Source organism: Macrobrachium nipponense, chromosome 21, assembly GCF_015104395.2.
Source record: "Macrobrachium nipponense isolate FS-2020 chromosome 21, ASM1510439v2, whole genome shotgun sequence".
NCBI lineage: Eukaryota > Metazoa > Arthropoda > Malacostraca > Decapoda > Palaemonidae > Macrobrachium > Macrobrachium nipponense.
This window is the reverse complement of record NC_087212.1, coordinates 61,792,702-61,815,252: the sequence shown is the minus strand read 5'-3', so window position 1 is coordinate 61,815,252 and position 22,551 is coordinate 61,792,702. Positions and strand designations below refer to the sequence as shown.

General features: G+C 39.6%; 1 protein-coding gene across 7 annotated transcripts in view; it reads left to right on the top strand.

The window, feature by feature from the left end:
• Positions 1–1,841: 1,841 nt before the first annotated feature.
• LOC135198078 (sex-lethal homolog) overlaps positions 1,842–22,551 on the top strand; it is a 299,138-nt gene continuing 278,428 nt past the window's right edge. For 5 of the 7 annotated variants that reach the window (XR_010310722.1, XM_064225498.1, XM_064225501.1 and 2 more), the window contains exon 1: positions 2,348–2,380. Coding sequence is in view for 4 of the 7 variants with exons in the window: in XM_064225498.1 (XP_064081568.1) it covers positions 2,363–2,380 (18 nt within the window). In the remaining 3 variants the exon portion in view is untranslated. Of the gene's footprint in view, positions 2,041–2,347; positions 2,381–22,551 lie in introns of those variants that run through there. The other 2 variants (XM_064225499.1, XM_064225502.1) reach the window with 2 other exon arrangements.

The following is a 22,551-nucleotide window of genomic DNA, read 5'->3' as shown; positions in this document are numbered from 1 at the left end:
GTTCCGATACCACAGGTTCCTCAGAGAAGTTATGACAGAAGGGGTGGGAATGTAATAGCAAGGTGTATGGGAAGCGACATGAGTGAGCTCACCGATGTTTCTCTCCTGGCCTGTGATGCCTTTCTATAAAATAGAGCGTTACCCTTAGGAAGTGCATAAGAGTTGGTTTTTAGAGGTTAAATTGTATAAGGGGTGGAGCTTCACATGGAACCTGGAACTGGCCGAAACTTGACCCATACTGGTGCTGTCACTGTTGTGCAGATCTACAACATCTTGTCGGCTCAGCAAGGAAGGCAGTAAAGGACTTTTCTCGAAGAGAAATTAGCAATAAATACTTTTCCTGTTCAAGTCCAGAAATCTATAGTACTTGTAATGGGAAATTTCTCTGTCATTATAATCGATTTCTGGGAAAAGGTATGCAACCAGTCGAGTGACACTGTTGAGGATATGGCAGTTGTCAATGACCAACCTCTTTCTTTGTTGCCATATAATTCTCCATGATAAGACAACACATTTCTTAATTTCAGATCAGATGAATTTCTTATATTGTCCGAAAACCTCGAAGACATAAGACCTATTGGTTTCGAATGAGGAACTGGATTTGAAAAGAATGACAGGAAAAATAAAATGCACAAGTAAGTCCTGGGAGGGACTGCAAACGATCGAAAGTATGGTGTAATTTATTAGTTTTGTATATTAAATACTCTTGCAATTGGAGATATATGATAAGTAATGTCAAACAAGTAAAAAATAAAAAAAGTCAAAAGTGATTCAAGGTATAGGTAACAAGTATGATCAAGAGGTTTTAACCGTTAGATGGCTTTAGTTGCAAAGAACGTGCAAAGTAGTCCAAATATATCAATTTTTAACAAGTATACATTTTCTTATATTGTCCGAAAACCTCCAAGACATAAGAACTACTGGTTTCGAATGAGGAACTGGATTTGAAAAGAATGGCCGGGCCCGGAACAATAAAATGCACAAGCAAGTCCTGGGAGGGACTGCAAACGATCGAAAGTATGGTGTAATTTATTAGTTTTTGTATGTTAAATACTCTTGCAATTGGAGATATATGATAAGTAATGTCAAACAAGTAAAGAAAAAAAAAAACCAGTCAAAAGTGATTCAAGGTACTAGGTAACAAGTATGATCAAGAGGTTTTAACCGAACCGTTAGACGGCTTTAGTTGCAAAGAACGTGCAAAGTAGTCCAAATATATCAATTTTTGACAAGTATACATTTTCTTATATTGTCCGAAAACCTCCAAGACATAAGAAATATTGGTTTCGAATGAGGAACTGGATTTGTGAGGAACTGAATTTGAAAAGAATGACAGGAACGATAAAATGCACAAGCAAGTCCTGGGAGGGACTGCAAACGATCGAAAGTATGGTGTAATGTATTAGTTTTTGTATGTTAAATACTCTTGCAATTGGAGATATATGATAAGTAATGTCAAACAAGTAAAATAAAAAATAAAACAGTCAAAAGTGATTCAAGGTACTAGGTAACAAGTATGATCAAGAAGAGGCTTTAACCGTTAGACGGCTTTAGTTGCAAAGAACGTGCAAAGTAGTTCAAATATATCAATTTTTAACAAGTATATATTTTCGAAGTAGATTCCCGATTGTGCTATTATGCAAGTTTGTGCTAGTCCGAGTCAGCAAAAGGTTAGTCTATGGCGACGTCATGAATCAGAGCGTGTGCCATTAATATATATTTTAGTTCCAGTACAAAAAAAGAAAGATTATAGAAAACGTGGGTCTCCCATTTTCATTGAAACCAAGATTGCCACGTCAAAATCAATAGAACAATTCAATGTATTCTTTCTTACTCGCGATACACATATCATTCCGCCAAGTTAAAACGCAACGGATAATTTTTTGTAAGCCAATCAACTTGCAAGTTAGCGATAAAAAGCTTATCATAAAATGTGGTTATTTAACTGTTGGTAGGCCTGTACCAATGTTTGTGTGGCCCACGCGCGTCTACCCGGCACTACCCCGTCACTAACACACCTCCATGTTTTTGTTTATTTAGGTCAGTATTTCTTTCTTTTGTCACATCTGCTTCTCCCTTGAATAATACTCGACAGATGTGGGTGAAAGACTCAATATGAAAGGCCCTGTGTTTCATGATATTAACAGCTTTTTAAGGAGAGGAAGTATGGCCGCCTCATGCTCATTTTCCCAACAAGGTCGTTGTCCATCCCGTCCGCTACCACGCTCTGTTTACTTATTGGGAGAATGGACCCGATCCTATTTGACCTCTGTTCGCAATGTGCAAAGAAGTGATGTAGTTCATGCACGGATCTGACGGAGGTTGATGATGGAGCGTTGCTTGAATAAAGGCCTCGCTTTGAATGACGGCCTTTGGAAATGTACCTAGTGTCTAAGTCCTTTGAGTGGAACCGTAGGCCTGCGGGTGGTAGTACTACCTAGTGTTGCTCCTAGATTAGTGGTTCACGATGTGCTTTCATCCTGTTATGACCAACAGTTTGCCTTTGGAAGGTTGATTAGGCTTTCACAGTCAGTCACTCGATATTGTAGGCTAGGCTGTACGGTCGTGTAAGCGATTTCCCGGCTAAGACTTTAAGTTTATAGGTAGGGTAGTTATTAGTATAGACCAGGTCCATCTATGCTGCAACGGTTAGCTAGGCTTGCCACTGCAAGTCACAGTTTTGCTCTCATCGTTTAAGTTATCGTATAGGCTAGTTAAAAGTACGTGAATCTAAAATTAAAATTCAAACTTATGCAAAGACTGCCAAAACATGTTGCCTGAATCTTTTTGCCTTTAGCCTAGAAAATTGTGGCTCAGATATTTTTTTAATCTAAATATGAAGATTCAGATGCCAAGACTGTGAATTGATATATGACTAGCCAAATTAGGGTTTTACATCCCTTTTTAAGGGAATGGGATGGTGGGCAAGATAATGGAAAGGCTTAGGGTAAATAACCGAACGGCAACATAGCGGCCACCTCTCTCAGAAAGCGGCCACTTCCCGACCCGAAAAACCACTTGAATTATGCCATTATTACGTAATTTACGAGGAAAAACTTGTTTCGAGAGGAATGTAGAGTCTCGGTGTGCTGCCAGGATGGGCCACAACTCTTGACTGATGCTCGTGGCAGCAAATTCAAGTACTTTTTTGCAATGTGGCCACTGAATTTAATATAAAGTCCAGTAAAAAAAACTTCTCTAAACCTTGTTTTGGAGATATATTAGGCTATGAGCTTACTGAATGTAATAAAGGAAAAATTTCCTAATTTGTAATTATTGCTTTGGTAAATCTAAATAATAACTACGCGTCGGGTATTTCTTTGGAAATTGCAGTTTCCTATAGTATTCAGGTTGCTTATTAAGAATTTACTGTTATTTTTGGGCGGTCGACTGTAATTAACCCCCAGGGGCCAGTACTAAACACAGCGAAATACATTGGGTGCCCCAATCCCTAGTGGATGTTGTATTTGCGGTTATGTTTCTTGCAGTCCGTGCAGAGTTGTTATTTAGAATTACCACTGTTTTAAAATTAACAGTTGGAATAAAGTTGATTCTTTATTTTAACTTGGAGACTTAATTTCATTCCATTATATGTAAAGAAATATGTCAAATTATTTTGACCTGACCTTCCAGACCCAGACGATGACCTGCGGTTAGGTTGGATATTGGAAATGTAGGTAGCTGTCAGGCTCAGATGAATTTAAAAGATTCAGTCCTGCCAGCAAGTTATAATTACAAATGAAGCGAAATATATCCTAAATTAATGCATTTTATGAAAAGGCTTATGTTTTTTTTATTGTTCTTTTATACTACATATATTTCTATCAGGATTGCATTGAAAGGGAAGCCAAGAGAGAAAAACCTAAATATCCTTTTGTGAAAAAATGGAACTTTTAATTAACAATGTCTATAATCAAACTCCCACTTAGGGATTAATGCAGTAAGGAAGGATTTAGAGAGATTAATGGATTGGTGAATGTTATAAGGATTTCTTTATATTCTCACTAAAGGTGTTAGTATTTTAGCCAGGCTCTACTGTAGTATGTTTTTTTTAGATATGCCTTAAATAGACTAACACAATTTACCAAGGATGAACTAATTGACCAGTATTACTGTATACATATTATACATTTTACTTTCATTTTCTCTAAATCCTGGGGACTGCCTGTTCATTCTCTTTGACAATCTATGTTTCAAGCAATAGCTTAAGCTGTCATGACTTTATAGTATCTGCTTAGGTTTTTTTAATATCAGCTTGGAAAATAATTACTCATCAGTTCTTAGTTAATGCTTATATTTGTTTTAAAAAAATTCCTACCTCCTAGTAAAATGCTAATGAAGGTAAGAGGAAATTAAAATTAGCTTTTACATGATTAACTACACTCAAGATATTTTGTTATCTTTATGAAACCACCTTAAACCTTCTTAGGTGTTTTAAAACATTGTAGTTATCATATAACATTGTTGGGAGTTAGGTTGAAGTTGTAGTTTTTTTTCATTCTTTTTGCAAATTTTCTAATGCAGTGCAAATTGGGAGGATAGGGTAAAACACTGCATGGCCTGGATCAACTCAACGACAATCATAGCATGCCACTCTCTGAAAAAGTACTTATAACACGTCCTGACACTGGAGATGAGCATCAGTCGCAACTTCTTGTTGGTGAGAAACGGAGCTAAAGACCTCTACTCTCTTTTCGAAGTAAGTATTTTCTCCAAAGTTTGAAATTAGGGCCAAATTTAAAGCATTAAACAGAGGGTAGTGAAAAGGGTGTCCACGGCAGTGCAAATCTCACCAAAACGCTTTTGAAATTTTTAATTTCGCTTCATTTTTTTAAGAAGATTGACGCTATCTCGATGTTTACGGAGTCGCTTGTGTCAACAAACTTCCTATTTCCTGTGATAAATCTGCACACCACTTGTACCCACAGACGCTGGGGCACTTTCATTACAACAATCGGAACGCGGTCCCTTACCACAACGTTTTTAAGTAAACAACGGTTTTGGTAGAAGACGACGACAAAGCGTGCACTAGATAATTTTTTGAATAAGTAGTAAAACATCAATATTTTACATATTTATGATGATTAACTTGAAAATATTCGTTATTGAAAAAGTAACTCGATTCTGACTCAAATTTAATTAATTATTTTTCTGAATTAGAACGTTCTTTTAACCCTTAAACGCCGACTGGACGTATTTTACGTCGACATTTTTTGTCTCTCGGGTGCCGACTGGACGTATTTTACGTCGACATACAAAAGTTTTTTTAAAAATTCGCGGAAAAATACTTTTAGGCCTACCAGCCGAAAACTCTTGAATCACGCGCCTTGGGGGATGCTGGGAGTTCACGGATCAAGGTGTTGTTTTGTTTACAATCGTTAAGCAGGCGCGCAAGCGCGAATTTCTTTCTTGCCGCACTAAAAAGTATGTGTGACACATCTCTGAAATTATTTCGTCAGTTTGACATAATTTTTGTACCATTTTAAATTAGCCGTTACATAGAGTATTATATATGAAAATGTGCGCATTTTTATGTAGAATACAACAAAAAAACACTCATGATTGTAGCTTTTATCAGTTTTAAGATATTTTCATATAATAACGATAAGTGCCAAAATTTCAACCTTCGGTCAACTTTGACTCTACCGAAATGGTCGAAAAAACGCAATTGTAAGCTAAAACTCTTATATTTTAGTAATATTCAATCATTTAACTTAATTTTGCAACTAATTGGAAGTGTCTAGCACAATATTTCGATTTATGGTGAATTTATGAAAAAACTTTTTCCTTACGTCCGCGCGGTAACTCTTCCGAAAATAATCATACATGCGATTGTGGTAATGTTTGCACCATTTTAAATTAGCCGTTACATAAAGTTTTATATATGAAAATGTGCGCAATTTCATGCACAATACAACTAAAAACAACCCATGGTTGTAGCTTTTATCAATTTTGAAATATTTTCATATAAAAAATGATAAGTGACAAATTTTCACCTTCGGTCAATTTGACTCTACCGAAAAAATGGTCGAAAAACGCAATTGTAAGCTAAAACGCCTATATTCTAGTAATATTCAAGCATTTACCTTCATTTTGCAACAAATTGGAAGTCTCTAGCACAATATTTCGATTTATGGTGAATTTATGAAAAAAATAACATTTTCTTTACGTCCGCGCGGTAACTCTTCCGAAAAAATCATACGTGCGATTGTGGGTAATGTTTGCACCATTTTAAATAGCCGTTACATAACGTTTTATATATGAAAATGTGCGCAATTTCATGTATAATACAACAATAAATAGTTGAAGGTTATAGCTATTCTCATTTTCGAAATATTTGCATATAAATCACGATAAATAGAAAAAAAACCACGTTCGGTCAAATTTGACTCTACCGAAATGGTCGAAAAACGCAATTGTAAGATAAAAATCTTACAGTCTAGTAATATTCAGTCATTTATCTTCATCGTGAAACAAATTCGAAGTCTCTAGCACAATATTTAAATTTATGGTGAATTTTTTTTTTAAAAAAAAACTTTCCTTCCCTCCGCGCGCGGATTCTCCGCCACAAATCTCCGAAATGCGTAAGTCCCATTCTCGGAATATTTGCTCCGTTTCATATTAGGCATTTCATAGAGTTTTATATATGAAAATGTGCGCAATTTCATGTAGAATAAAACGAAAAATATTTGAAAGTTGTAGCTTTTCTTATTTCCGAAATAATTGCATATAAAAAAAATATATATATAAAAAATTCGACATTCGGTCAACTTTAGCTCGTCAGATATGGTCGAAAACTGCATTTGTAAGCTAATATTCTTACAGTATAGTAATATTCAATCATTTGTCTTCATTCTGAAACATATTGGAAGTCTCTAGGACAATATTTAGATTATGGTGAAAAAAAAAAAAAAAAAAAATATTTTTTGAAAAAAAAAAAATATGTGTTTACGTAAGCGCGTTACGAATTCATGCATTATTTTGTGATAATATTTTCTCTGTGTTGCTTTTATCGTTTTTAAAATTTGTTATATATCAAAATGATCGCAATTTAGTGCACATTACAACGAAAAAAAAGTAACTTGTTACCTTCAACCGTTTTGCGCACAGCGCGATTTGAATACAATTATATATGAAATTTCGTTTTTGCGCTATCATATATCACATTATTTATATATGATAATGATAATTTTTTTCATTTCTGATGGTTGCATACTAAACTTCAAGCAATGAAAAAAAAAGGAGCCAAAAATGAACTCTTAATCTTGAAAACTAAGCGCGCTGTGATTTTTTGAAAAAAATATTTTTTCCGCTTATGCGCTCACTCTCAAACCCCTCCGGCATACGGGAGTCATTTTTTTATTTACCGCTCCGGCGTTTAAGGGTTAAGTCCTGTATTATGATGTCATGACATCTTGACTTTTGTACCTATTGTAAATAATTGCTATGCTCAACTTTCTTGCAGAACAGTTTACCAGTTATTCATGGAGATTGTTATCAGCTATTCATGTAATTGTTATAATCGTAATGCGCATATAAATCTTTATTATTTACATTTTGGATATATGAAGATGTTTTACTGCCGTAGTGTGACATAATCGCTTTCAGTCCCTGGGCCTCTTGTCTGTTTTCGCACCATAAGAAATTATGGGGCCGAATTTGCAATGACCAGAAAGTCGTTAAAAGAGGAAAGTTAGCATTGAGGGGTATATGTTTTGAATGAGAAAAATACAAATTTATACAATAGCTAGCTTGTAAGAAATACTTGATTACAAAAAACTTGATTGACAACTAAGCAGCACACCTACTGTGGGTTTCAGAGACAGTGCAAGCACGTTTTTTGGCAATATTTCTGTAACGAACACTCGTATCAGAACGAGATTTTGCTATAGTGCATTACACCTAGTGCCGTAATTTATAAGGGTATCGTGAATCACTAATCGTAAATAATAACGACACTTGTCCTTGTACCAAGAGACAAAAACTTCATTATCTAGAAATGGATACGAACACACGTTAAAAGCTCCACCTACCCCCCCCCCCTCCACCGCCACCCCTTTCCTTCTTCCTTCCTTGTCCTTCCTCGTCCTTCCTTTCTCTCTCTATCTCTCTCTCTCTGTTGCCATTGGGTATGCGTTCACCCTCCAAACTGGGTATAAGACTATACACAAAAAGTGGAAATTGGTGAAATAAGGCTATGTATTGGAAGTATATATCTACATAAATATTAAAGCAATTTTATCATTATTGCATTACAATGACAACTAGAGTTCATGGAAACAGTATAATAATGCATCGGCGTATGTGTGAAGCTCCACTAATGTGGCAACGATGATTTTGCCATTCTTAGCATGCAAACATTAAAGGTTACATTTATTTCTGGCATACAGTTATTAAAGAAAATCAAAATACTAATATAGACTTATATCAATGAAAAGTGCTAGCAAAAAAAAAACAAAAAAAAAACCATAATCCACTTATCCGTAGTCTGTTCCTCTATGATTTTCGGCAGCCAGATGTACGACAAGGTTGGAAACATTGGATTGTATCTGCTTTAGAAATATCTGTAATTTTTCGGGGTAATTTGGTTGCAAAAAAGGATAATAGACATGAATTAAATTAACATTTTTAAATAACAAAGTAAAGTTGAACTAAATAACGAGTAAAGTAAACAATTTAAGGAATAAAACTTTGCAGTGTCGTCGTCTGCTGTTCGTAACTGAGTTTGTGGCGCGTGCATAGGAACCAGGAACAGCAACTTAGTTGAAGTGCAATGTGGAGTGAATTGAGACCAAAATGTGTATAATAACAATCAAGTAAATACTATGGAGTTTCAGTTGTGATGGCAGTAAGGATAAAAACCACCGATTACAAGGTAAAAATGAATTCAGTTCAAACCATGACCCCGGGAATAATGAGTTTCATACTTTCGCTAATATAGGCAACAAAATGTTGTTTTATTGTGCTGATTACAACTGCAATCTTGAGTAAGATCAATAAACGTTACATATATACGCTAACATTGTTCAAATGAGTGCTGGGAAAGATGGTTTCTATCCGTGAACAGACCCGTCCATCCACACGATAATTGTATTCTTGTTTCACCAATTAAATATCGAGTGAATAAGACCCGTCCAGCGTGATGATGGTGGATTTTCCATGATTTTTTTTACCCTATATGAACCTAATTTTTACTTCATATGCTGAACTAAAATAAAAAAAAATGCAAAAATTCATTTATATTGAAAGTACAAAGGCAGAATTATAAGGAAAATTATCTTTGGGATATTTTTATAGAACAAGGAAAAAAAAATCAGATTTATGTTTTTGTATAAAACAAGAAAAAATTAGGATTGGCTGAAAATGTGGCAGTTGTATAATTATCTGACTGGTGTCAGCATTCAGAAGTTGAAAGGTATAGCTTACTTATATTAGAGACATATGCCTCCTAGATTTCTCACAAATTTCAGGAAAATTTTCTCAAATTCTGAGGTGTTATATGGTAGGAATCACTTGACAGATTGTTATATTGTTGCAGTCTCCTTATTGTACATATATCAGGAAAATGACCAGTCAGCTTTGGTGTTTCACTAATTAATAGAAATCAATGCAGTTCATCATGGACATTTGACAAGTTTTCCTCTAGTACGGTAGCACCTCAGCTTAACCCTTAGGGGGCAGGGTAGTTTATCAGTGCGCAGCACCCCAGACCAGGTAAACTTTGAGGTTGGCAAAAAAAAAAAAAAAAAAAAAAAATATCAATGTAAAGAGGAAGATATGCAAATGCATATTGTATGAGAAAAAAAATTTTAGAAAAATTTTCATACCTTCCATGAGAAGTTGAAAATGACTATTGGCAGCTGTTGTGGGGCCTTGTTTACAAGAGTTGTAAATTTTATAAAGTTATGATTATTCTAATAGATGAATTTATTATCTTGTCAAATTATAATTACAGATCACACAATAACAAAATAGATAAATAAAATTAGTAACAAATTATGACCATGTTTGTTGTAAAATATTTACATAAATTTGTTGAGAACAAAAATGTAGTACGTAAATAGCTTTTTTTTTTTGGATATATGCTTTTTCTAAAATCTTGCACTATTTCTTTCAAAATAACATTTATAACTAACACTATCATAAAAGATAAGAACTGAAACCAACAGCAACCCCTTGGTATATTTATTAACAAATTTACAAAAACATGTCATGTGAGACAGAGAAGGCAGTACATCCTCCCTTGAAGTCAAGACCAAAACTAAGCCCTGAGCTGCCCAGTCTCTCATTTTAGCCAGTAAAAGTTGTCATTAGTGAATTTATGGGCCATAGAGGTAGTGGCACCTCTTTCCCGCCTGAATCCCTTCAATTTGAAGGTGCGTAATATTGCTTCTCGCCAGGATCAATCCGTTATTACTGTTCCTGAGAGCCTATCAGTCCATTAAGGGTTAATAGTAGATGTTTTAGCAGTCTCTCCTTCTGATAAGCAGCAGTGTCCTTTGAGTAACAGAGACTCTATGTTATAGTCTGCACTTGAATATTTTCTAGGTATCTTACAGCCAACAATGATTCAATTCCCAACCTAAACTAACTTGTACTTTAAACTTAACATTCACTTTAGAGATTTATCTAAAAATGTATATTTGTAGTGGTAGCTTTTACAAAATTATAATGATAATGAAGCTGATAAGTACATTTAAAATTCCATATACGTAACTAACTAGGTAATTACATAGCTAGTATTAGTTTCTGTTGCATCAACTTAAATTTCATTTTGTTCATGAAACTTACCTGTCAGATATATATATAGCTGTATTTTCTGAAGTCCGACAGAAATTCAAAAACTTCCGGCACACACAGTGGTCGGCCAGGTGGTTAGTACCCATTCCCGCCGCTGGGAGGCGGGTATCAGGAACCAGTCCCATTTTCTATTCATAATTTTTCTGTCGCCGGTGCTGGAAACACCTGTTTTCAGTACCTCCGTCTTAGGATTTTGGAAACTTCATGGCCGCTAAATATCCTAATTGTCTTTTGATTTATTGACTTGGATTTGTGGCTAGGCATACGCTATCTTAAATTGTTTTGAATATGATTCATTTTTGTATATCTGAATCTAGTTAGGCTAGTTTCAGAGGGTGTTGTCTGCTAAGATAGGGTGTGGCTACCGAAAGCTTCGGTAGTTCCGCACTCGATATGCACGAGGGCTATGTGTCTTGCTTCTTTGTTGAGATTTGTCATGTAAGGAGTGTGAGACTTTGTCTAATTCCGTAAGGAAGAAGTATGATTCATATGTACGCAATTAATCAGTAAACAAAGTCAGGGTAGGCTAACCTACCTGTAGACTATTTTGCCTAACCCTGTAGTATGGCCTACGGGCTATAAATATGTCTCGTGAGGTATGCCCTTTACGTTATAGATTCCATCTGTATCTTGGAATCTAAGGTGCTCGCTCTCCTATCATTGTGGTGAAAAGTGCTACTTCTGTAGTTGTTACTCCTAACCCTGTAATGTTGCCTTCGGGCCCTAAACAGTTTCTGTAGAGGGTATTGACCTTTCTCTGATACTCTATCGATTCGTAACTTAGAATCGAAAGTGCTGGCTTTGGAGAGCAAAAGTGAAGTGGCTAAGTGCAGTGACAGTGCCCCTTATGTAGTGGAGGGTGCGTCAGATCGGCCTTATTTCGCCTCTAGGCCGGGACCTCTGCTTGACTCCCAGGAACAGGGAGAGAGCATGTCGAAAGCCGAAGGAGGGTTACGAGGAACTCCCACCGATCTGACGTGCCTTCGGCAGACCTGAAGGTTACTCCAGGCTGCAAAAAGTGCGTGCACGAATCCTGAAGGATTGCTTCTCGTCCCTCCGAAAGCGTCCTCCCTGCGCAGGGTTTGGAGCTTTCGGAAGGACTCGCGCCCTCTAAATAGAAGCTTTATAGAAGAGGACGTTTCACGTCCTCTCTCTCTCTCGTCATGCGTTGCAGTGAGAAGTAAGAAGGCGAACGTCGCTGAACTCGTGTACGTCTTTCCACCGAGAAAAGGGAAAGCAAGTCATATTAGCAGGACGCTTTTGAGCGCGGACGTCCTAGCTTTGTTGCTGTGAGAATAAGAAGGCGTTCCCTCGCCCCGCGTATTCTCACACGATCAACCCTTCACCTGAGACTGCTTCGTGCAGTCGGTTTTCTCTCCGAGATGTCTAATGCTCTTCCCTGAAGGCAGTTTCGCTTGCATTGACGCCTGTCAGGAGCGTGACGCTTTTCTGCACGCTTTTTTTTTTTGACGCTCGGCTTGGACGGGACGTTCGGATGGACGCCAGGCGCTGCGCGCGGGGTGCACGCCAAGCGCGCACCAGTAGACGCCGAGGCGAGCTCACGCCTTGGGATACCGAGCGCGAGCGGCGCGCTGAGAGGTTCTCGCTGCTCGCCGAGTGGCGCCGAGCGGGCGCGTGCCGAGGAATTGCTCGCTGGCTCGCCAGTGGACGCAGAGCGTGCTCGCTGCTAGTCAGTGGACGCCGACGCGCACGCCAGGTGTGTCGCCTGGCTGAACGTTTCTGTTGAAGTCTTCAAGCTGATTTGGGCCTAAAGATTTTTTACCTAACTTCGGTGATCCCTTCTACATCGCCTGCGAAGAATGTGAAGTAAGCAGTGCTTCGGAGGAAGCTAAAGTGAAAAGGCAACTTCTTTTTCGAAACCCAGCAAGACCACGGGTTTCGTGAATTATAGAGGTCTTTGTCAGTATATTGCTTTTCGTAAAGTCCAGGATTGGATGGAGTTATGGAAAGCTCAAGGAAAGATCTCTTTTGCTCTACCGCAGTCAAGACTTTGCGGTAAGGCAGCTATGGGTTATGTAAAAGCTCGACGTCCTGCACGTCAGGACTCTCGGCAACGTTCAGTAGGATTCTTGCAAAGGCACTCATCAAAAGGAGGAAAGCGCAAGACAGGACTTCCTTTGCCATACTGCCAATAAATTTTGATACGGGAGAGGAAGCTGGTTGGAGAGTTTCTTCCTCTTCCCAGGATTAATTTTGCAAGCTTTTTAGCCCATCTGAAAGGGCTTTTCAGATGATAGATTTTGTTAGTTCCTAGTCGGGACTACGCTGCCGAATTGAACATCGTCGTTTCTACCTGTCGTAAGCCGTCTCTTAACAGGATTCTTGCCCCTTCCTCGTTTGAGACGGGAATCGAAAATAAAAATGCTCGACTTCCTGGATTGCGTTTGTCAATTCAGTGAATTTTCCCTTTCCCCATTGACAATATACTATCGTTTTGTCAAGTAAGTGGGTATCCCCTCATTGACAAATTATCTCTTTGTCCCGTAAATGGGTTAGTTCTCATTGACAAACTTCTCATTAACTTTATATTGCGTAAGCGGATAAGCTCTTATTGACAAGATTCGGAAGAGCTCTCATTCATCATTCGCAGACTCGTACAAGAAATAGACTTGTAGACTACGTCAATGAACGCTTATGTCCAATAACATAAGAAGCTTGAGCTGTCCGCTTCAATTCTCTTGAGTTTTGTTTATGAAACTTGCCTGTCAGATATGTATGTAGCTGTATTTCCGAATTCAGCTATAGTATATATGTCTGCCAGGTAAGTATGAAAAAACTTTATTGCAATATAATATCATATTTTGCCTTGCGTTATTTTACTACTGGTTGGTTCAAGTCATATACGCTTGCTGTAGTTACCTCTTCGGATGGCAACCGAGAGGTCTATTGTCTATTAATTTAAGGACATTTAATCGTTACTCCCTGCAGCCTTCCAGGAGTTTCCGATTTATCTTTTACCGTTGTATGGTAGTGTTATGTCGACACAAACGCATCTATATATTTAGCGTTTTCTGTTTCGCTTAAATATACCAGCTTGAGAGTCTCTTTATGCTAAAAATTACGGACCTATTTCTTCGTAGAATAGGTAGCTGGCAACCCAGGCATAAAGTTAAGAGACGACGATCGTAAGCTGCTGCTGTCACTGTCCTCTCCGCCAGTCCAGTCCAAACGAGGCAGTACCAGCTCGTTCGCTGTCATGCGCGGTAGGTTACGTCTCTCTCTCCTGCGGGATTGACTGACTAACCGTATCTCTGTGCTGGCAGTTACGTCTCTCTCTCTCCTGCGGGATTGACCGACTAACTGTATCTCTGCCCTACAATCACGGACTTTAGCCTAAGATTGAGGGGATTTCTTACATGAATGAATAAACATTGCATTCGTTTTGCCTTACTATGTTCTCAGAGATATCTCTTACTCCTTTCGGTGCTCGTTACCGCACGGTATAGGACTACGAGTCTACCGCAACATTTCACTATTATATGCTCTCCTGCTTAGGCAAAGCGCAGCCTTTTTAGGGAAGTAAACATACTGTGTGAGGGAATGGATGAGCTTGCTGGGGACCATTTCCTTCCTAAAGAAGTTTGTTTCCCTGAATAGACTGCAATTCAGACCTCTACAGTTTTTTCCTACGGGAAACTGAAATTTTATTAAAGATCTAGGAATGATTCTGAACATCTCTCGGTGCGTTAAGTATCACTTGAGGTGATAGAAAGAAGGTGCCGGACATCTGGAGAGGGTTTCAGATGTCCTGGATCATAATCTGAAAGAAGTGGAAGCAATTCTGTCGTCCCTCCAGTCCTGGAAACGAGATTTTGGAACCAGTGGTCCATATCAACTCTGATCTTCCACAGCTCTCTCATATCTTAGGAGGTATCTTCTCTCGGTCCCTGTTCGGTTTACGAGAAAGAGCCTATTATAACAACAGACGTAGAATGTAACGATCCTCTAGAGGTTCGTTACAGGATTGCAAAAGTCCGTACGAATCGTGCTCGATCGACGGCAGCAACTACTGACTTCGAGTGGAATCTTTCTTTAGAAGTATGTTGAGAGTCATGGAGACTTTAGGGACGTCCTTTCATACATCTCTTCGCTATGATATTGAACAGGGATGGATGTTTAGTCTCTTTTCCCCTTTTTCAAACGCTTAGGAAATGTAATAAGATGATTTATACCATCACAGGGAGCGACAATGACGCTAATCGCCCCATGTTGGCCTTCAAGATCCTAGATTCACAGAGGTCACGTCCTTCCAAGGACCTTTTCCGAGAGAGTCGGTCTACTTTAACACGAAAGGTACCTATAACCTCTCCGCTCTGAGTCTGACTACGTTCAGACTATCGAGATGTTGACAGCATAAGATTGCCGTCTTCCCTTTCCGTTTGAAGAATGGGATAAGCTGGCAGTCACAACTATTAAAGAATACGCAAATATGTTGTTGACGGCCTTTGGGCTTAGAGATTTGCTTCTGTCAAACAACAAAGCCCTTCACGATCTTTGAGTTCTGTGGAATCTCGAAACTCGCTCACCATCTACTTTTTGTCTCACCTGTTTTCTCGGAGTCAGACACTCGTGCGAGATCAGGAGACACTTAGTAGCCCTGAGTTTCTTGTTGACGAAGTCGGTTGCGTTTACACACCCCCGATGATCGTTTAACATGAGACCAGGTTGGACTGTCAGGCATTCGTCCTTCGGGACTGAATCGCCTTTTTTGCTCCTCGCTCCTTTCTCCTGGCACCAGAAGCTCGAGTCAGGAGTGGCTCAGGAGTTGATTCGCTAACGACGTTGGGTTGCGTTCATACCCCAAGGTTTGCTTAGCTTGAATCGCCCAGGCAGTCCAGACACTCATCCTTCAGCGAAAGAATAGTTGCCTTATGGTCTTCAGGGTACAGCCTTGCTGTCCTTGATGCGTCTGACTGGTCAACTGGTCGGTCACCTGACTTTAGTACAGACTGACTGACTGTGCATGTCCAGATCGACGCTTTCAATATGGAACTTAGACATAGTCTGAAGTTCTTGATGTCAAAGCATTCGAACATCTCCTACCTGTTAACTTCTTGCACGTGATCAGGAAGGCCCTTTTCTAACCACCCTAGATACAACAAAGAGGGTTAGTGAGGTTTTCAGCCATCGTCAGAAGTTTTGGCATTAGAGAACACAAGGCGGTGCGTTCTCTAAGCCTTCCGTTGTGGCCTAAGAATGGAAACCCGTCTTGTTCTTGGGCCAGGAGCTTGGAATCAAGGATGGCACAAGTTATTGGGCAGGAGCCAGAGAGTCCTGTGCCCTGTCAGGTCTCTCAAGTTTATCTACATAAAACTCAAGAAAGTCGAAGTCGTACGGACAATCTGCAGTGTTCCGAACAAAAGACCAGACTTGCCCATATCGAAGAACACCCTGGCTTTATTGTTAAGGAGTTCTTTCAAAAAAGCTCCTTCATTGTGTTGGCACAAAGATTTGAAATCTTTTGATTTGAATGCTCACGAGGTGAGGGCGCGGCCTCGGAAGCATTTCAACAGAGCATGGCACTCAGCAACATCCTGAGTACCATGTTTTAGCGAAGCAACTCTGTGTTCAATTCACACTCCCTGCGAGATGTGAAGATGGCATATGAGATCTGCTGCTCGCTAGGGCCATACGTGTCTGCAGACACAATCTTGGGGGCAAGTAGTACCACTCATCCTATCCTGTAGAAAATGGTTAGGAAGAGCTCTTAATTTAGTAGTTGAGTCGCCGACAACGGTGACTTCTTACTCTTAAGCCTTAGTTAACACACCTTAACTTTGGCTAGGTTGGTCAGGTGGTGATATATATTTTTATATATATATTTATTTTACTTCTTAGCCCTCATGGTATGGTCAATATGGTCTAGTCACGTCGTGGTCTCGCCCGCCCCTGTTGACAGATCATCTGGAGTGCACCAGCTATATAGGTCTCTACCTCGCTGGCAACTCTAGTAGCACAAGCAGACTTACGTGGCAATAACCACGAAGCCAGCAATGCTAACAGGTGGAACCAAGATGTAAATCATCTGCATGCATTGGTTTCCCAACCCCAATCCTTCTATTCTGTCCCTTCCCACCTCCAACGGTGGGATTCAGCTATATATATCTGACAGGTAAGTTTCATGAACAAAATGATATTGTTATGATACAATAAAGTTTGTTCATACTTACCTGGCAGATATATAATAATTAATACCCACCACCAATGCCCCTCAGGGGACAGTGGAAAATAAAATTATGAATAGAAAATGGTGGGACTGGTTTCCTGATACCCGCCTCCCAGCGGCGGGAATGGGTACTAAACCAACCTGGGCGAGACCACTGTGTGTGCCGGAAGTTTTTGAATTTTCGTCGGACTTCAGAAAATACAGCTATATGATATCTGCCAGGTAAGTATGAACAAACTTTATTGTATCATAACAATATCATATTTCTGACACGTTATACAAACCATCGGTCCTTTACATGCAATTACTTTCAGCGCCAGCTGGACTGGTCGTAAGATTTAATAAGGTAGTTCAGCAGTAACTGCTTTTCCGATGGTCGGGAGTCCTGCCCGACTGAATGTAAACATTCCACTTAGCTTTCAACCGCTGTCAGGTGCAGATGTGTGTTGACCTCTCTGCCCGCTTATGTCATGAGATTTTATATGTGCTTTTTGGGTTTCAGCTTGAATCTTTGTGTTTGATAGTGAATCTGTAAGTATTTTTGTTTTTTGTGATATTGCATTGCAAGAGGAATCATGCAATCCCACAGTTCGGATAAGCCCTCGCGCCCTCCATCCAACCGGATAGTGTGCCCTGGAGTGGGAGGCGATAAGTGTGGGGCTTTCCGTTCCAGTGAAAGTGTTGATCCTCATGCCCTTTGCACAAGGTGCCAAGGGCATGACTGCTCTAGAATAATAACTTGTGATATTTGTGTCTCTTGGTCAGAGAAGCAGTAGGAGCGGTACGAGAAGAGGAAGAAAAGCCGCCAAGGTGTTGTAGGAAAGCTCTCCCTCAACCCCTCTGGCGACGGGCACGTCGTCGTCTTTTCTCCCTCCTTGTCAGCTCCCTTGTATGGCTCTCCCCTTTTGGGGACATGTCTCTCTCCACCTCTTCACTCGATCTGTCGAGTGCAGAGGAAGGAAGGAGACATCCTGGCCGTGAGTTACTCGGGGTCATCTGTGACTGGCTCTTCTTCCTTCTCTTTTCTTTCCTTTCCTTTCCTTTCCTCTTCCTGCAGGCAGAGGGTAGCGGTTGTCACATGCCGGACAGGACGACGGTGCAGGTATGCTACGTAACTGAGCTCCATTCTATTTCTAGTTAGCATTCTATTTCTAGTTAGGGATAGAAGCTTTTATCCATTCCTTCCCTAGCAAGGGGGGAAGCAGACAACAGTAAGAGACAAACCCAATGCTTTATATAGTAGTACCTCGAGATACAAAATTAATCCGTTCCGAGGCACCTTTTGTATCATGAGGTTTTCGTATCTTGGACCACATTTTACATGTAAAATGGCTAATCCGTTCCAAGCCCTACAAAAACACCCCAGTAAATTTCATAATAAAGGTAAATTGACCTATTAGCAATGAAATACTACAACAATTCGGACCATTCAATACATAACTTAATAATAAAAATTCAAAACCTGTAAATAAAGTGTATAGTGTACAAGAAATATTATTACTGTAACATAAAATGTGGAAGCTTACCTTTCGAGCGAGGCTATCTCCGAAAGTGGCAGCAGAGGAGGAGGACGACAAACGGCAGATACGTACACTTAACTTTACGAAACACAAAAAATGTCAGAAAAACAAAATAAACTTTACAAAACACATTAACAAAACTGTAACACTTAACTTTACAAAAAACTTAAAATAAAATTTTTGTCCTTTTTTTTTTTTTTTTTTTTTTTTTTTTTTTTTTTTTTTTTTTTTTTTTTTTTTTTTTTTTTTACTTTACGTAATTTCAATTTCTTCACCACCGAATGTATGCCAGTCCGTTTACGGAATTTTTTGAACCACTCACGAGAAGCCTTGAACTCTGGGGTTGCCGTTGATGTCCCCTCTCTGCCGTCGTCTTCGGCTTGGGCAATCAAATCGCCGAAAGTAGCGCTGGCCTTCTGGCAGATTGCCGTCTCGGTTATCGTATCGCCATCAATTTCTTTGTCCTCGATCCATACAAGAAGCAGCCTTTCCATTTCATTATGCACATGGCTCCTCTTGTTGGACAAAATAGTCACGCCCTTGGAAGGTGTAGCTGCTTTGATGGCCTCCTTCTGCTTAAAGATGGTGCCTATCGTCGACGGATTTCGGCCGTATTCCTTAGCGATCACACTCACTCAACTGCAAGCCTGCTTCATACTTTTTTATTATCTCCATCTTTGTCTCCATAGAAAGCATTCTCTTCTTTCTGTGAACTTCAGCAACTTTCTTGGGACCCATGACTATATGTACTGTACGTAATTAAGTTACGCATGTAGTACGTATACTAATTAGGTTCTCACAACACGATAAAGTAGCACAACGAAATCACTAACGAATTTACGATACTAAACGAAATCGTTGGACCGAACGAATGCCGCATGCATACGATAAAGCTTCGGGTGCAAAGTGGCCGAGCGAAGGAACGCCACCACGTAAGGTGCATGATGGGAGGGATGCTGTCCAATAGGAGAGAAGGATCTCATGACTTGGCTAGCATCAGGAACCAATGGGAGAGCAGGAGGATGGTGGCGAGTCTATTAGAACTAAGATGGCGGCGCGCGGCGCGAGTTTCAAAATTGTTATTGGGTGAATCTCGGACTTTCAGAAACCTTTCGTATCTTGAAAACTTTTCGTATGTAGAGCAGTAAAATTTTTCGTGTCAGCTTTCGTATCAAGTTTTTCGTAAGTTGAGCCTTTCGTATCTCGAGGTACCACTGTATTTGGCATTTTACTTATGACTTAAGTTTTTGCTAGCTATTCAGAAGAGGTACGCATACACCCCTCTTATGAATTGGTCCAGAAGTCTGGCTGCTGATCCTGCAGTTCTCACTCCAATCAGTTGGGCAGAGGCTAGCTTCCCCCCCCCCCCCCTCCCCCCCTTGCTCTTACGACCAGGGAGGGAACCCAGGTAGGGCGAACACCAGTCTGTTCACAAGACTCAGATTCCTCCCACCAATAAGTGATTCTTCCTTATGTAAAGGACTGATGTTTGTATAACGTGTCAGAACAAATCACAATTTTTGAAAGGAAATTCTATTTTTCTTAACTACAAACCTGAGGTCCTTTACAAATACTAGGCCTACCTCATGTCACCCCTCACTCTGTTCCTGGGCCTAAAGCAAAGTGGAATGAATATTTACATCCAGTCGGGCGGGACTCCCGACCATCGGAGAAGCAGTTACTGCTGAACTACCTTGTCATTAAATCTTACGACCGGTCCAGCTGGCGCTGAAAGTAATTCCTTATGTAAAGGACCGATGGTTTGTATAGTTATGAAAAATACCATTTACTTTCAAAAATTGTGATATTTGTGGTAGTGCTTCTATTGTTTTTGGTGTACTAGGTAACTAGCAGTGCAATTCGGGGAAGGATATGTACAGCACAGTTGAAAAGCTCAATTCATTTCTGCTGGTCATTGACTGATCATCATTAGTTTGAGTATTGCAACTTTGGCTGCAAAACTGGATACTAGTCAAACTAGTCAGACATGATATTAATAGTCACAATCAGGAAAAAAAAAAAAAATGTCTCAAATCTAGCTAAGCTAATTGTAATTAGTGCAAATGCTACCAGTAAGAATGATACTTTACCAAAGACAGCGTTAGCCACAATCATCGGGTGAAAAGATATAGTATCTTTTCGCCAGATTATAAGAATGAATACCTCACCAAAGACAGTGTTAGCCACAGTCATCTGGTGAAAAGATAGACTTTTGTTTCTTGATTGTGACTCTTGATTATGTCTGATTAGTTTGACTAGTGTCCAGTTTTGCAGCAGAAGTTGCAATACCAGAATAATGTTGGCCAAATACGTAATTATATATCTTGAGAGTTTCACTTGCCCACCATTTCAAATTCTAACATTCATTTGTCGCACAAATTTTCTGTTTTTGTTTTGGCTGGGTAATACTGCCCCTTTCAGGGAAAGAGAGAAATAACTTGGCAAAGAGCTCAGTTTATTTCTGCTGGCTGATGGCTATATATAGACTGGTTGTCAGCTGCAGTTATTAATTCTGGAATTCTTTGACTTTTCCTACTTTACATCGCAATTGGTGAAGTATTCTTTCTTGCATATTGGCTGATTTGTCAATATTTAGATAGTTTTAGATTCTCTCCTGGATAGAGAACTTATTTTTTCCTTTTACTTTTGTTTCCGACTGGACTTATTGCTAACAGCAATGTCTGACACTAACTCGTCGATAGATGACGAATGATTGCGCATCCGAGATGGATCACGACATGACACCCACCTTTTCAAGGGTGATGTTGAGAATGAATCATGCTAATTGTGTATCTTGCTCGCCAACGATGTTGAGAGACGAGATTAAGATTCTTGTTAGTTATGTGCACATTAGACCAGAGTCAAATACCTTCGAGAGACCAAGGTCCCTGTGATGGTAAGACAGAGAAGTTACTCATTATGTAGTAGTTGAATCTCAGCTATGGAGAAACACTGTTACTTAGTGAATGACTAAGGTGAATGCGGACCTATGTGAACTCTCATGATTCAGGTCATAGAAAAAGTCCCGTTGATGACACCAACCAGTGAAGACATCTCTAATCCCTGGTGTTTTACAGAGGATTGAAAAGTTGTTCCGCTCTTTCGGTGCTTACAATGAAGGCGAAGAGTCTTTCAGTAATGAAAACAGGGATTGTATACGTCCTGAAGAACTGCTTCTTGTGGGTTGGATCAGGGAGGAACTTTTCTATCTACTCTGGAAGCAGAGCTAGTTGGGCAGGGAACAGGCAAAGTCTTCTGGTATTCATTTTCAATTCGGGGTGAACAAATAATAATTGAGCACCTTATGAATTAAAAAATGTATTTTGTTCATGAAACTTACCTGTCAGATATATATATAGCTGTATTTTTCCGAATCCGACAGAAATTTAAACACTTACGACACAACGCAGTGGGAGTCAGGTGGTTAGTACCCATTCCCGCCGCGGGAGGCGGGTATCAGGAATCATTCCCATTTTCCTATTCATAATTTTTCTGTCGCCGGTGCTGGAAACACCTGTTGCAGCACTCCGTCCAGATTTTGGAAACTTACTAGCTACTTGAGTATCCTTTTGGTTTTTCTTTGGTATCTGAATTGGATCGGTGGCTTGGCACACGTTGACTTTGGTTTGATTTGAATTTGGTATTGATTTTTCTTTGATCAAGATGTCAGGGTCTAGTTCTGCTAGCGCTAGATTTTGTTCCATGTCCTTAATGTAGAGGTAGCTACTGAAAGCTTCAGTAGACCCACATCTGTTTGTAAAGTTTGCAGGGGGAATGAATGTACGTTTGAAAGTCGTTGTAAGGAGTGTGAAAGACTAACAGAGTCGGAATGGAAGGCGTATGAAACCTATCTTAAGAAACTTGAGCGAGGATAGGTTAAGGAGGTCTTCCTCCGGAGTGTTTTCAGGTAGGCAAGATTTAAATTATTCTCCTGCTAACCCTCCTTCTGTAGATTATGCTCCTACCCCTGTAGTGTTGCCTCCGGCCCCTGAGACGTGTCGGTAGAAGGTAATACATTATCGCTAATTCTTGAATCGATTTGTA